This window comes from Pseudophryne corroboree, chromosome 5, assembly GCF_028390025.1.
Source record: "Pseudophryne corroboree isolate aPseCor3 chromosome 5, aPseCor3.hap2, whole genome shotgun sequence".
In the NCBI taxonomy this organism is placed as follows: domain Eukaryota; kingdom Metazoa; phylum Chordata; class Amphibia; order Anura; family Myobatrachidae; genus Pseudophryne; species Pseudophryne corroboree.
In genome coordinates, this window is record NC_086448.1 from 115,379,886 (window position 1) to 115,395,954 (window position 16,069).

Below are 16,069 nucleotides of genomic sequence, written 5' to 3' on the forward strand. Positions count from 1 at the left end.
ATGAATTGATAACAAATTGTGGACCAATTTATGAAATCTCACAAGATAAAAATTTATTAACACAGACTGACTTGAAACATGAATAAAGTGCAAATGGTGACTTAGCAGCAAGGGTTTGATGGAAGTGACCGTGCAAAGAATGGATATGGATCTCTCACCATGTATTGGAGCTGCGGTGGGCTAGCTTTAAATAAAGCAATGAGGTCCTAGGCTGAAAATAGCCCAGCACCACCGCAGTGAGTTTCTTTCAGCATAACGGTCCTTCCACTGGTATAGCTGCTTCTCGTCCGATAAAGTCCTCTGTTCGAATACAACACGTTTCGGTCACTCCTCTGTGACCTTTTTCAAGTAATTTCAAGTCACCATTTGCACTTTATTCATGTTTCATGTCAGTCTGTGTTAATAAATTTTTATCTTGTGAGATTTCATAAATTGGTCCACAATTTGTTATCAATTCATCCCCACAAAATTCAGGGGTTGGTCTATAAACTTTGAGCGCCCTCTGAGCCGATACTGCCATGGTAGCGGCTGTTGAACCCAAGAGTCCAATATCCTTCATAGCTTCCAGCATGTATGCGGCAGCGTCTTTGATATTACCTAATATTAGGAGTATATTAGGAGTATCTCGTCTCTATCTAACATGTCAATTTCAGATGACAAGTTATCAGACCATTTTTCAATAGCACGACTCACCCACGTGTAAGCAATGGTGGGCCTGAGCAGGGTACCATTGGCCACATAATTAGAATTTAACATAGTATCCATTTTGCGGTCTGCCGGCTCCTTTAGTGAAGCCGTTCCAGGTGCAGGGAGAATCACCTTTTTTGTCAATCTTGACAGTGCACTGTCTAATACCGGGCGTGACTCCCACCTTTTCCTGTCCTCTAAAGGAAAACGATAAGCACTCTGAATCCTTTTGGGAATATGAAATTTCTTTTCAGGATTCACCCACATTCCCTCAAAAAGAGTATTTAGCTCGTGGGAAGGAGGGAAAGTTACCTTACATTTCTTTTTCTTATAGAAATCAGCCTTCTCCTGAGGTACAGTAGGGGCTTCCGTAACTTCTAAGACCTCCTTTATAGCAACAATCATATATTGTCTGTTTTTTGCTAATTTATGATCTATCTCCCTGGAGTCACTATCGTCGAAACAAGAATCAGAGTCCATGTCGGTATCAGTATGTACAATGTTTGCAAACGTTCTCTTATGTGACCCAGAGGGGTCGCCTACGGATGAAACAGCAGAACCCTGAAAAATCACATTTTCAACTGATTTTCTCCAGCATTCTGCATGAGACTCAGACTTATCTAATCTCCTACTGATATGATTTACACTATCACGTATTTCTTTTACCCATGCAGGCTCGTGGTGTGCCGGCAGCGCCACCACATTTTCACTCTGTGTCCCTAAAATGGCTCCCTCAGGGGAAGAACTCCCTGCCTCAGACATGTCACACACGTGCACAAACACACCACAGACACTCTGGGACATATAGGGGACAGACCCACAATAAAATTTGTCAGAAGGACACAGATAGGAGCAGCCAGTTCACAAACCCAGCGCCAGTAACACAATGCCTGTGAACACAAAATGCCCACTGACATACAGCGCTTTTTGTAATGTAAATACACAATGTAAAGCACCAATTTCACTGTGCCCCCCCTGTTTTGCACTCTGATACTTGTATTCAGTAGTGGAGGAGGACCAGCGTTGTCTCTGCAACCTGAGGAGAGAGAGAAAATCGCGCTGAGCAGTGTGCTGGCTGACTGAGGAAGCTCCGCCCCCGCAATGGCGCGTTTCTCCTCAGCATTTATGAGGTAGATTTTTATACCGGCGGGGGTAGGACTATGCCTGAGCATCTTACGCCCCTTCATTTGCCAGTTTTATTAGGTTTCATGCTGCCCAGGGCGCCCCCCCTCCCCCCCCGGCACCCTGCACCCTACAGTGCCTATGTATGTGTGGGCAACATGGCGCGCTGCGCTCCCGCCAGCCGCGCGGTACCTTTAGCCGTCACCTTGATTGAAGATCTCTCTTCCAACACTCACCTGTCTTCTGACTTCTGGCTCTGCAAGGGGGGTGACGGCTTGCTGTGAGAGTGAGCATCTAGGCACAGCTAGCGTTCAGTACCCTTCAGGAGCTAATCGTGTCCTGTCAGCCAGAAGCAGAGCCATGAAACTCTTTAGGAAGTTAGTTCTACTTCTGCCCCCTCAGTCCCACGAAGCAGGGAGACTGTTGCCAGCAGTCCTCCCTGAAAATAAAAATGCTTACATAAGTCTTTTCAGAGAAACTCAGTAAAGCTCCCCTGGAGTGCATCCAGTCTGCCTGGGCACAATTCTAAAACTGAGGCCTGGAGGAGGGGCATAGAGGGAGGAGCCAATTCACACCCTTGAAAAGTCTTAAAGTGCCCATGGCTCCTGCGGAACCGTCTATTCCCCATGGTACTGAAGTAGACCCCAGCATCCTCTAGGACGTATGAGAAAATCTTTTAGGAAAGTAGCAGAAGAGGAAATCAGAAATTAGCACCAACTGCATAGACTCAGCAATGAATGTATAAATAAAGTGTTGTGATATCTGTAAAAGTGGAGTTTAAACCTCACCATCCTCAGTGAATCCGTCTTGTTCAGAAGCATCCAAGAAGTTAGCAGGAAGTTCGGACAGTTGCATAGAGGCAGATGGCTTGACTCCTATTTGGGGCTGAAGATGACAGTGTATGCAAATTGTATTTACATTACAGTGATGTGAACTTGTGAAACAGACACAAGAAATCTACAAGTATACACATACCAAAGGTAAGCTTGGCAAGTAGGAATTACTCCGCACAGGTAGATCTGTGCAGACGGCACCATCTGTCTGCAGGCAACAAAAACACAGATTATTACACAGAATATATTTATAGGTTGTCACAAATACATTAAGCAGATAGGCAGATTAAATGGATATTAAAGTACAGGGAAAATTGTCTATTTTAGTTCTCAGTGATGTCCGGCTTTACACGTTACAGTCTATTATGGTAGGTAATCCTCACTGATATTCATGTGCACCTTATGGGTGTAAATAAAAATAGTCATGGAAGGTTGGGCAGTGCACTCCGCTACACTGTGAATGAGAGTGTGTTTCATTAAACTTGCAGACTTCATAGGAATGCGAATACCAGAGAAATGTGAGATCCAATTAAAAATGCCTACTCGTGGTACTCGCGGCGAGAGTGTGCACATTTTCTATAAAATGCGACTGGGGTGAAGTGCATGAAAAAGTGGGAAGACCTTCCTGGATCACCTCTCACATCAATGGCACGTGGTGCTCCGCAGTTTCCATGCCGATTATTCGCAAAGGTGCCATTTGTCCAGTCATGATACACCATCACCACAGCAGCATGCGAATAGTTCACAAACTGCGCTGTTTCAGAAATACTGCCAATCTTGGCCAGAAAGCCGATAATCATCGCTTTTTGCAACTCGAATAAGTCGCCCCTTTTACCCATGACAGTAATGAGTGATACATGTGCAGACGGCCTATCGCGGACCTTATATGCCCACCGAGCCAGCGCACGACACGTGACATACTTCATGGGCTACGAGCTGCCAAAGTCAAATTTAGGAGGTGGTCATAATAATGTGACTCAACCGTGTAGAAGACTGTTAGTGGGCAAAAGGAAAGTACCGGACGCTCTTAAAAGATGTCAAATGGCTGATTTGCACATTTATTTATGTAAACAATTATATAAAGCAAACAAATTTCATATACTTACAAAGGAATTAAATTAAAAATGCCCAAAAAAGTGCTTTTGGGGTAATTTGAGGCTGCTTTAAATTTTTAAAAAAAGGATGAGTTTTTCTCAAAATAAATACATCAAATTTGGGGTGCATAAGAAAATGTTGATTTTGGGGTAAATTGAGGTAATTTTTTTTAGCCCTAATAATGGCATGTAATTATTGGCCCAATCAAGCTAAATGAAAAACTTCCAACTCATTAGGAAGGCTGTATCCAAGGGGTTTTGCACTGTGGCTTCCTATGAAGGAGCAAATAGCTCCATGTGTTAAGTGTCTGACTGTGGTGTATGAGGTTGTGAGTTCAAGTACTGGATATGACATGTAGACAAACGTGTTATAAATACAGGGAGATGTAACTGAAGTTGCCTATAGCCTATATGTATGGGAGGTCGTAGGGAGGGAAACTTATATGTCTGAGAAAAAAAAATAATTCAGTCACCGTGCACCACTGGCATATGCCAGCTTCTACATGCAGACAATGAGAGTTATGGTAGACTTACCATTGTTAACTCTCTTTCTGCAAGGTACACTGGGTTCCACAGAAAAACATACAGAGGCACCAACAGGCTAAAGCTTTAGGCTATCCCAGGATGCATTGGGGCCTCCTCTGTAACTCCGCCTCCAGGCACTGTGATTTTAGTTTCGTTAACCAGTCCAATGTAGGAGCAGGTAAGAGAGAAGGCAGATGTTAGTAACATAGAACCACATTCTCATGACAGTAGAAGGGACCAGTGGCTAATGCCATACAAACCCATAGAAGCTAGGTGTGTCAGGGTAGGCGCCCTGTGGAAACCAGTGTACCTCGCAGAAAGAGAGTTAACAATGGCAAGTCTACCATAACTCTCCTTCTCTGCAGCGGGGTACACTGTGTTCCCCAGGAAAACATTGGGGATGTCCTAAAGCAGTTCCTCAAGGGAGGGGATGCACCTTAGCGGGTATGAGAACCCAGCGTCCAAAGGAAGCATCCTAGGTGGCGGAAGTATCAAAGGCATAGAACCTAATGAACGTGTTCACTGAGGACCACGTAGCCGCCTTGCACAATTGTGCCGCCCAAGAAGGTTCAACTGACCGAATAGAATGGGCTTTAATAGCCCTTGATATTGAACTCTTTAGAAATAAGCCGAAATAATAAGAATTTACTTACCGATAATTCTATTTCTCGGAGTCCGTAGTGGATGCTGGGGTTCCTGAAAGGACCATGGGGAATAGCGGCTCCGCAGGAGACAGGGCACAAAAAGTAAAGCTTTAGGATCAGGTGGTGTGCACTGGCTCCTCCCCCTATGACCCTCCTCCAAGCCAGTTAGGTACTGTGCCCGGACGAGCGTACACAATAAGGGAGGAATTTTGAATCCCGGGTAAGACTCATACCAGCCACACCAATCACACCGTACAACTTGTGATCTAAACCCAGTTAACAGTATGATAACAGCGGAGCCTCTGAAAAGATGGCTCACAACAATAATAACCCGATTTTTGTAACTATGTACAAGTATTGCAGATAATCCGCACTTGGGATGGGCGCCCAGCATCCACTACGGACTCCGAGAAATAGAATTATCGGTAAGTAAATTCTTATTTTCTCTATCGTCCTAGTGGATGCTGGGGTTCCTGAAAGGACCATGGGGATTATACCAAAGCTCCCAAACGGGCGGGAGAGTGCGGATGACTCTGCAGCACCGAATGAGAGAACTCCAGGTCCTCTTTTGCCAGGATATCAAATTTGTAGAATTTTACAAACGTGTTCTCCCCTGACCACGTAGCTGCTCGGCAGAGTTGTAATGCCGAGACCTCTCGGGCAGCCGCCCAAGATGAGCCCACCTTCCTTGTGGAATGGGCCTTAACCGATTTAGACTGTGGCAGGCCTGCCTCAGAATGTGCAAGTTGAATTGTGTTACAAATCCAACGAGCAATCGACTGCTTAGAAGCAGGCGCACCCAACTTGTTGGGTGCATACAGTATAAACAGCGAGTCAGATTTTCTGACTCCAGCTGTCCTTGAACATATTTTCAGGGCCCTGACAACTTCTAGCAACTTGGAGTCCTCCAAGTCCCTAGTAGGTGCAAGGCACCACAATAAGCTGGTTCAGGTGAAACACTGACACCACCTTAGGGAGAGAACTGGGGACGAGTCCGCAGCTCTGCCCTGTCCGAATGGACAAACAGATATGGGCTTTTTTGAGAAAAAACCACCAATTTGACACTCGCCTGGTCCAGGCCAGGGCCAAGAGCATGGTCACTTTTTATGTGAGATGCTTCAAATCCACATATTTGACTGGTTTTAAACCAATGTGATTTGAGGAATCCCAGAACTACGTTGAGATCCCACAGTGCCACTGGAGGCACAAAAAAGGGGTTTGTATATGCAATACTCCCTTGACAAACTTCTGGACTTCAGGAACTGAAGCCAATTCTTTCTGGAAGAAAATTTACAGGGCCGAATTTGAACCTTAATGGACCCCAATTTGAGGCCCATAGACACTCCTGTTTGCAGGAAATGCAGGAAACGACCGAGTTGAAATTTCTTTGTGGTGATAATGTTGTGCGGTCACCTCCTTTCTGGCTTTGACCAGGGTAGGAATGACCTCTTCCGGAATGCCTTTTTTTTCCCTTAGGATACGGCTTTCCATCGCCATGCCGACAAACGCAGCTGCGGTAAGTCTTGGAACAGACATGGTACTTGCTGAAGCAAGTCCCTTCTTAGCGGCAGAGGCCATAAGACCTCTGTAAGCATCTCTTGAAGTTCCGGGTACCAAGTCCTTCTTGGCCAATCCGGAGCCATGAGTATAGTTCTTACTCCTCTACGTCTTATAATTCTCAGCACCTTAGGTATGAGAAGCAGAGGAGGGAACACATACACCGACTGGTACACCCACGGTGTTACCAGAACGTCCACATCTATTGCCTGAGGGTCTCTTGACCTGGCGCAATACCTGTCCCGTTTTTTTTTTTTTTTTGGACGGGACGCCATCATGTCCACCTTTGGTATTTCCCAACGGTTTACAATCATGTGGAAAAAACTTCTCAATGAAGTTTCCACTCTCCCGGGTGGAGGTCGTGCTGAGGAAGTCTGCTTCCCAGTTTCCATTCCCGGGATGAAAAACTGCTGACAGTGTTATCACATGATTTTCCGCCCAGCGAAAAGTCCTTGCAGTTTCTGCCATTGCCCTCCTGCTTCTTGTGTCGCCCTGTCTGTTTACGTGGGCGACTGCCGTGATGTTTTTTTCCCACTGGATCAATACCGGCTGACCTTGAAGCAGAGGTCTTGCTAAGCTTAGAGCATTATAAATTTACCCTTAGCTCCAGTATATTTATGTGGAGAAAAGTCTCCATACTTGATCACACTCCCTGGAAATTTTTCCCTTGTGTGACTGCTCCCCAGCCTCTCAGGCTGGGCTCCGTGGTTACCAGCATCCAATCCTGAATGCCGAATCTGCGGCCCTCTAGAAGATGAGCACTCTATAACCACCACAGGAGAGACACCCTTGTCCTTGGATATTGGGTTATCCGCTGATGCATCTGAAGATGCGATCCGGACCATTTGTCCAGCAGATCCCACTGAAAAGTTCTTACGTGAAATCTGCCGAATGGAATTGCTTCGTAGGAAGCCACCATTTTTACCAGGACCCTTGTGCAATGATGCACTGTTTTTAGGAGGTTCCTGACTTGCTCGGATAACTCCCTGGCTTTCTCTTCCGGGAGAAACACCTTTTTCTGGACTGTGTCCAGAATCATCCCTAGGCACAGCAGACGTGTCGTCGGGATCAGCTGCGATTTTGGAATATTTAGAATCCACCCGTGCTGATTGTAGCAGTATCCGAGATAGTGCTACTCCGACCTCCAACTGTTCCCTGGACTATGCCCCTATCAGGAGATCGTCCAAGTAAGGGATAATTAAGACGCCTTTTCTTCGAAGAAGAATCATCAATTCGGCCATTACCTTGGTAAAGACCCCGGGGTGCCGTGGACAATCCAAACGGCAGCGTCTGAAACTGATAGTGACAGTTCTGCACCACGAACCTGAGGTACCCTTAGTGAGAAGGGCAAATTTGGGACATAGAGGTAAGCATCCCTGATGTCCCGGGACACTATATAGTCCCCTTCTTCCTGGTTCGTTATCACTGCTCTGAGTGACTTCATCTTAATTTGAACCTTTGTAAGTGTTCAAAAAAATTTTTTTAGAATAAGTCTCACCTAGCCTTCTGGCTTCAGTACCACAATATAGTGTGGAATAATACCCCTTTTCTGTAGTAGGAGGGGTAATTTAATTATCACCTGCTGGGAATACAGCTTGTGAATTTTTTCCCATACTACCTCCTTGTCGGAGGGAGACTTGGTAAAGCAGACTTCAGGAGCCTGCGAAGGGGAAACGTCTCGACATTCCCATCTGTACCCCCGGGATACTACTTGTAGGATCCAGGGGTCCTGTACGGTCTCAGCGCCATGCTGAGAACTTGTCAGACGCGGTGGAACGCTTCTGTTCCTGGGAATGGGCTGCCTGCTGCAGTCTTCTTCCCTTTCCTCTATCCCTGGGCAGATATGATCTTATAGGGACGAGAGGACTGAGGCTGAAAAGACGGTGTCTTTTTCTGCAGAGATGTGACTTAGGGTAAAAAACGGTGGATTTTCCAGCAGTTGCCGTGACCACCAGGTCCGATGGACCGACCCCAAACAAGTCCTCTTCCTTTATACGGCCATACTGTGCCGTTTGGAATCTGCATCACCTGACCACTGTCGTGTCCATAACATCTTCTGGCAGTTATGGACATCGCGTTTATTCATGATGCCAGAGTGCAAATATCCCTCTGTGCATCTCGCATATATAGAAATGCTCTATAGTCAATAAAATACTGTCCCTGTCAAGGGTATCAATATTTTCAGTCAGGGAATCCGACCAAGCCACCCTAGCTCTGCACATCCAGGCTGAGGCGATCGCTGGCCGCAGTATAACACCAGTATGTGTGTATATACTTTTTATTATATTTTCCAGCCTTGTCAGCTGGTCCTTGAGGACGGCCCTATCTATAGACGGTACCGCCACTTGTTTTGATAAGCGTGTGAGCGCCTTATCCACCTTAAGGGGTGTTTCCCAACGCGCCCTAACTTCTGGCGGGAAAGGGTATACCGCCCATAATTTTCTATCGGGGGGAACCCACGCATCATCACACACTTTATTTAATTTATCTGATTCAGGAAAAACTATGGTAGTTTTTTCACATCCCACATAATACCCTCTTTTGTGGTACTTGTAGTATCAGAAATACGTAACACCTCCTTCATTGCCTTTAACGTGTGGCCCTAATAAGGAATACGTTTGTTTATTCACCGTCGACACTGGATTCAGTGTCCCTGTCTGTGTCTGTGTCGACCGACTAAAGTAAACGGGCGTTTTAAAACCCTTGACGGTGTTTTTGAGACGTCTGGACCGTACTAATTGTTTGTCGGCCGTCTCATGTCGTCAACCGACTTTGCAGCGTGTTGACATTATCACGTAATTTCCTAAATAAGCCATCCATTCCGGTGTCGACTCCCTAGAGAGTGACATCACCATTACAGGCAATTGCTCCGCCTCCTCACCAACATCGTCCTCCTACCTGTCGACACACACGTACCGACACACAGCACACACACAGGGAATGCTCTGATAGAGGACAGGACCCACTAGCCCTTTGGAGAGACAGAGGGAGAGTTTGCCAGCACACACCAAAAACGCTATAATTATATAGGGACAACCTTATATAAGTGTTTTCCCTTATAGCATCTTAATATATATATAAGCATATCGCCAAATTAGTGCCCCCCCTCTCTGTTTTAACCCTGTTTCTGTAGTGCAGTGCAGGGGAGAGCCTGGGAGCCTTCCCTCCAGCCTTTCTGTGAGGGAAAATGGCGCTGTGTGCTGAGGAGATAGGCCCCGCCCCTTTTTCGGCGGCCTCGTCTCCCGCTCTTAACGGATTCTGGCAGGGGTTAAATATCTCCATATAGCCTCCGGAGGCTATATGTGAGGTATTTTTAGCCAAAATAGGTATTCATTTGCCTCCCAGGGCGCCCCCCTCCCAGCGCCCTGCACCCTCAGTGACTGCCGTGTGAAGTGTGCTGAGAGGAAAATGGCGCACAGCTGCAGTGCTGTGCGCTACCTTTAGAAGACTGAGGAGTCTTCTGCCGCCGATTCTGGACCTCTTCTTACTTCAGCATCTGCAAGGGGGCCGGCGGCAAGGCTCCGGTGACCATCCAGGCTGTACCTGTGATCGTCCCTCTGGAGCTGATGTCCAGTAGCCAAGAAGCCAATCCATCCTGCACGCAGGTGAGTTCACTTCTTCTCCCCTAAGTCCCTCGTTGCAGTGATCCTGTTGCCAGCAGGACTCACTGTAAAATAAAAAACCTAAGCTAAACTTTCCTAAGCAGCTCTTTAGGAGAGCCACCTAGATTGCACCCTTCTCGGCCGGGCACAAAAATCTAACTGGCTTGGAGGAGGGTCATAGGGGGAGGAGCCAGTGCACACCACCTGATCCTAAAGCTTTACTTTTTGTGCCCTGTCTCCTGCGGAGCCGCTATTCCCCATGGTCCTTTCAGGAACCCCAGCATCCACTAGGACGATAGAGAAATACTGTGATAGATCCATCACCAGTGCATGGGACATTGATACACTATTGATTGTTCAGTCTCTAAAAAGTTTTTTAAAAAGATACCCCCATATGTGCTATTTGTTGTTTTACAATTTATATGTCATTGTTTAATACTAGCTATATAAAAATTGCTTGTTTTATTATTAGCGCCGTTTAGTTTTTATTTTTTTATATTCAAATTGTTAGGGAGACTGACCATCTCCCAATATACAGCAGCTGGTGAAACAGCCACTCCAAGCGCCTAAGAATATACATTTGTATAATTTCCTTTTACCTTAGGTAAATAACCTGGGTGAGTTCTAAGAACTGCCCGGTCATGATGTAATATTAGAAAGTGTGGTCGACAGGACAAAGCGCCTAGGTCCGACACCTTTCTAGCAGAGGCAATAGCCAAGAGAAACAGGACCTTGGCTGTGAGCCATTTCAGGTCCACTGACTCAAGAGGTTCAAATGCATCAGGACAACAGACAGATACCATGGAGCCACCAGAGGGACATAGAGAGGCTGAATCCTTACCACACGCTGAGTGAATGTATGAACGTCAGGTAGAGACGCAATTTTTCTTTGGAACCACGAGACAAGGCAGATATGTGAACCTTGAGGGAGGCTATACGAAGGCCTAAGTCCAGGCCTTGTTGCAGGAAAGCCAAGATTCTGGATGTATTGAATCTGTACACATCATAGTTCTTATCAGCACACCAGGTGAAGTAAGAATTCCACACCCTGTAATAGATCCGGACAGATGCCGGTTTGCGGGCTTTCAACATAGTTTGGATGACCGCCTCAGAGAAAGCTTTGGCCCTCAGGAGTGATTCTTCAAGAGCCACGCCATCAAAGCCAGTCTGGCCAGGTCTGGATAGAGACAAGGGTCCTGTACGAGGAGGTGTGGTCATTGAGGAAGTAGAAGAGGAGGCTCTGTCGACAGACCCTGCAGGTCTGAGGACCAATGCCGTCTGGGCCACTGCGGAGCGACTAGCAGTAGTATTCCTCCTTCTTGCTTGAACTTCCGCAGGACCCTGGGAAGGAGTGACACTGGAGGGAACACATAAGGCAGAAAGAAAGTTCCATGGAATGGCTAGTGCGTTCACGAACGCTGCTTGAGGATCCCTGGTCCTTGAACCGAAGACCGGAACTTTGTGATTGTGTCGAGATGCCATCAGGTCTACATCTGGTAGGCCCCACTAGGAGTTGAAAGACTTCTGGATGAAGACTCCACTCTCCGGCGTTTACGCCCTGATGATTGAGGAAGTCCACTTCCCAGTTCAGGACACCCGGAATGAACACTGCCGATATTGCTGGCAGATGGCATTCCGCCCATCGAAGGATTTCTGACACTTCCAACATTGCCATGAGGCTTCGAGTGCCGCCTTGATGATTGATGTGATGCCACTGTGGTGCCGTTGTCTGACTGTACTTGAACAGGCCTGTTCTGTACCAAAGGCAGAGCGAAAGTTAACGCACTGAACACCGCCCGCAACTCCAGAATGTTTATCGGGAGAAGAGACTCCTCCTTGGTCCATCGACTCTGGAAAGAGTGTTGCTCCAACAGCGCACCCCATCCCCGCAGACTGGCATCCGTCGTCAGCAGGACCCAGTCAGGGATCCAGAAATGATGGCTCTTGCTCAATTGCTGGTCCAGTAGCCACCAGGTCAGCGAGTGACGAACCTCCGGAGTCAAAGCAATCATCTGAGATTTGAAAGAACCCGGCGTCCAAAGGAAGCATCCTGGGAAGCGGCGGTATCGAAGGCATAGAATCTCAAAAACGTGTTCCCTGAGGACCACGTAGCCGCCTTGCATAATTGTTCAAGGGTCGCACCACGGTGGGCCGCCCAAGAAGGTCCAACTGACCGAGTAGAATGGGCTTTGATGGTAGCAGGAGCTGGACGACCAACCTGTACATAAGCATGTGCAATCACCATTCTAATCCATCTGGCCAAAGTCTGCTTGGAAGCATGCCAGCCACGTTTGTGAAAACCAAACAATACAAAAAGAGAATCAGATTTCCTAATGGAGGAAGTTCTCTTCACATAGATACGGAGAGCCTGTACCATGTCCAAAGACCGCTCTTTGGCAGACAACTCAGGAGAATTAAAGGCCGGAACCATAATCTCCTGGTTAAGGTGGAAAGAAGACACCACCTTAGGTAAATAACCTGGCCACGTTATAAGAACCACCCTGTCACGGTGAAAAATCAAATAGGGAGACTTACAGTATAAGGCACCCAAGTCCGATACCCTTCTAGCTGAAGCAATCTCCAGCAAGAAAAGGACCTTAAGGGAAAGCCACTTAAGGTCAGCAGAGGCAAAAGGCTCAAATGGAGACACTTGCAAGGCCTCCAAAACCACCGATAAGTCCCAAGGGGCCACAGGTGGCATATAAGGAGGCTGAATCCGCAACACACCCTGAGTAAATGTATGGACATCAGGTAGGGTAGCAATTTTTCTCTGAAACCAAACCGACAAGGCAGAAATGTGAACTTTGAGGAAGGCCAGACGCAGGCCTAAATCCAGGCCCTGTTGTAGAAAGGCCAATAGTTTGGCCGTACTAAACTTGAAAACGTCATGATTGTGAGACGAACACCAAGTAAAGTAAGCATTCCAGACCCTATGGTAGATCCGGACAGAAGCCGGCTTACGGGCCTTCAACATAATTTGAACGACCGCCTCAGAAAAACCCTTGGCCCTCAGGATGGAAGCTTCAAGAGCCATGCCGTCAAAGCCAGACTGGCCAAATCCTGGTAAACACAAGGGCCTTGAACGAGGAGGTCTGGTCGTTGTGGAAGTAGAAGGGGACGATCCCACGAGAGACCCAGTAGATCTGAGAACCAGTGCCGTCTGGGCCACGCTGGAGCGACCAGAAGCAGGTTTCCTCCTTCTTGCTTGAACTTCCGAATTACTCTGGGCAGGAGTGACACCGAAGGGGACACATACGGTAGCCGAAAGTTCCATGGAATTGCCAGAGCATCCACGAACGCAGCTTGAGGTTCCCTTGTCCTTGCTCCGAAGACCGGAACCTTGTGATTGTGTTGAGACGCCATCAGATCCACATCTGGAAGGCCCCACGTGTCCACGGGAAGTTGAAACACCTCCACTCTCCTGCTTGTACGTCCTGACGACTGAGATAGTCCGCTTCCCAGTTCAGCACGCCCGGAATGAACACCGCGGATATGGCCGGCAGATGGCGCTGCGCCCACTGAAGAATCCGTGATACTTCCCTCACTGCCATGCGGCTTCGAGTGCCGCCTTGATGATTGATGTACGCCACCGTGGTGGCGTTGTCCGACTGTACTTGAACAGGTCTGTTCTGTATTAGATGCTGGGCCATTGTCAACGCATTGAACACTGCCCGCAGTTCAAGAATATTGATCCGGAGCAGAGACTCCTGCTTGGTCCACCGACCCTGAAGAGAGTGTTGTTCCAACACCGCGCCCCAACCTCTCAGACTGGCATCCGTTGTCAGAAGGACCCAGTTGGATATCCATAAGGGACGGCCCCTGCTCAGTTGTTGGCCCTGAAGCCACCAGCTCAGCGACAGGTGGACCTCTGGAGACAAGGAGATCATGTGAGATCTGATCCGGTGAGGCAGGCTGTCCCACTTGGTCAGAATTAACTTATGCAGAGGGAGAGAGTGGAACTGAGCATACCCCACCATGTCGAAAGCCGACACCATGAGACCCAGCACTTGCATTGCCGAATGTATCGACACTTGCGGACGAGATAGGAAGCATCGAATCCTGTCCTGAAACTTCAGGACTTTCTCCTGAGACAGGAACAACCGTTGGTTGTGAGTGTCCAATAACGCTCCCAGATGTAACATGCTCTGAGCAGGAACCAGGGAGGATTTCTTCCACTTGATCAGCCACCCGTGGGCTTTCATGCACTGGACCGTCAGATCGAGATGACTCAGGAGAAGTTCTGGGGAATTTGCCAGGATCAACAAATCGTCCAAGTACGGTAGGATCCTGATCCCTTGACGGCGGAGTGTAGCAGTCATAACCCCCATAACTTTGGTGAAAACTCGGGGAGCCATTGTCAAACCAAAGGGTGACGCTCAAAATTGGTTATGAAGGTTGCCCACCGCAAATCTCAGGTACTGCTGATGAGATACTGCAATAGGAATATGTAGGTAGGCATCCTGTATGTCCAGGGAGACCATATAGTCCCCAGGCTCCATGGCCAGAACAATAGAGCGCAGCTTTTCCATACGAAACTTGGAGATCCGCACATACTTGTTCAAGGACTTCAGATTGAGAATGGGCCGCGAGGACCTGTTCGGTTTCGGGACTAGAAACAGCGGTGAATAGTACCCCTTGCCTCTCTGAGCCAGAGGCACCTGTACTACCACTCCTGTGGTCAGGAGGGAATGTACCACCGAGCGCAACGTGTTTGCTTTTGCCGGATCCAGATGCACATCTGTCAGGCAAAATCGCTGTGGGGGACGATTCTTGAAGGGTATGGCGTAACCTCGAGCGACGACTTCCCTCACCCAGGCATCTGAAGTGGTCTCCAACCATTCTTGGGAAAAACCTAGAAGTCGGCCCCCCACCCTGGGATCCCCCAAAGGGAGGCCCGCCCCATCATGCTGCAGGCTTGTCAGTTTTAGAAGCTGGCTGAGGGGCTGCCCAGGCACGCTTCGGTCTGGGCTTGGCAGGTCTGGAAGCACGAGCTTGCTTTGGGTACGCCTGACCTTTTGCTTTTCCTGGAGGACGAAAGGGCTGAGGGAAAGTACTTTTAGCCTTCTGTGCTGAAGGAGCCGTACTGGGTAGGCAAGCTGTTTTAGCAGTAGCCAGATCAGCCACAATCTTATTGAGATCTTCTCAAAAGAGAATGTCTCCCTTGAAAGGAAGTACCTCCAGGATTTTCTTGGAATCCATATCCACCGACCAGGATCTCAACCAAAGGATACGTCTGGCCAAGACGGACCTAGTAGCAGCCTTGGCCGCGAACACCCCGGCATTGGAGGCCGCCTCCTTAAGGTACAGAGAAGCCGTGGCAATATACGAGAGACATTGTCGAGCATGCTCAGATGTGTTGGAAGGCAATTCCACCTCAAGCTCCTGAGCCCACGCCTCAACAGCTTCAGCAGCCCAAGTTGCTGCAATGGTTGGTCTATGCACAGCCCCCATTAGGGTATAAATCGCTTTTAAACAGCCCTCCACACGTCTATCCGTCGGTTCCTTCAGAGAGGTGACGGCAGTTACTGGCAGAGCAGAGGAAACAACCATACGCGCCACATGAGACTCTACAGGCGGAGGTGTTTCCCAATTCTTACATATCTCCGCAGAGAGAGGATAGCGAGCCAACAGTCTCTTATTCGGTGTGAATTTTGTCCCCAGATTTTCCCAGGATTCCTACCGTATGTCAACCAGGTGTTCAGAATGAGGTAAAACTTGTTTAACCACCTTCTTACGTTTAAACCTATCCGGTTTCTTAGAGACAGTCTCAGGCTCAGGACCATCAGACACCTGAAGAATGAGCCCGATTGCCTCAATCAAATCCGGGACATCCACCAATGACTTCCCTTCCCCATCAGAAACATCTGTGTCAGTGTCTGTGGGATCGGTATATGCACCGTTCTCTTCAGAGGACGTGTCTGGAATAGCAGTGGATTGGGAGGAGGTAATGGCCCGTTTAGAAGACGACTTAGTCTTAGGCGGGTGAGAGTAACACTTAGATTTAG

At 48.0% G+C, this 16,069-nt stretch overlaps 1 protein-coding gene across 1 annotated transcript in view; it reads right to left on the reverse strand.

Annotated features, from left to right (window-relative positions):
- C5H10orf67 (chromosome 5 C10orf67 homolog) overlaps positions 1-16,069 on the reverse strand; it is a 283,761-nt gene that overhangs the window by 31,696 nt on the left and 235,996 nt on the right. Inside the window, exons 14-15 of the mRNA XM_063921592.1 lie at positions 2,785-2,850; positions 2,598-2,694 (exon numbers count right to left, since the gene is read on the reverse strand). Coding sequence (XP_063777662.1) covers positions 2,598-2,694; positions 2,785-2,850 — 163 coding nt within the window. The remainder of the gene's footprint in view (positions 1-2,597; positions 2,695-2,784; positions 2,851-16,069) is intronic.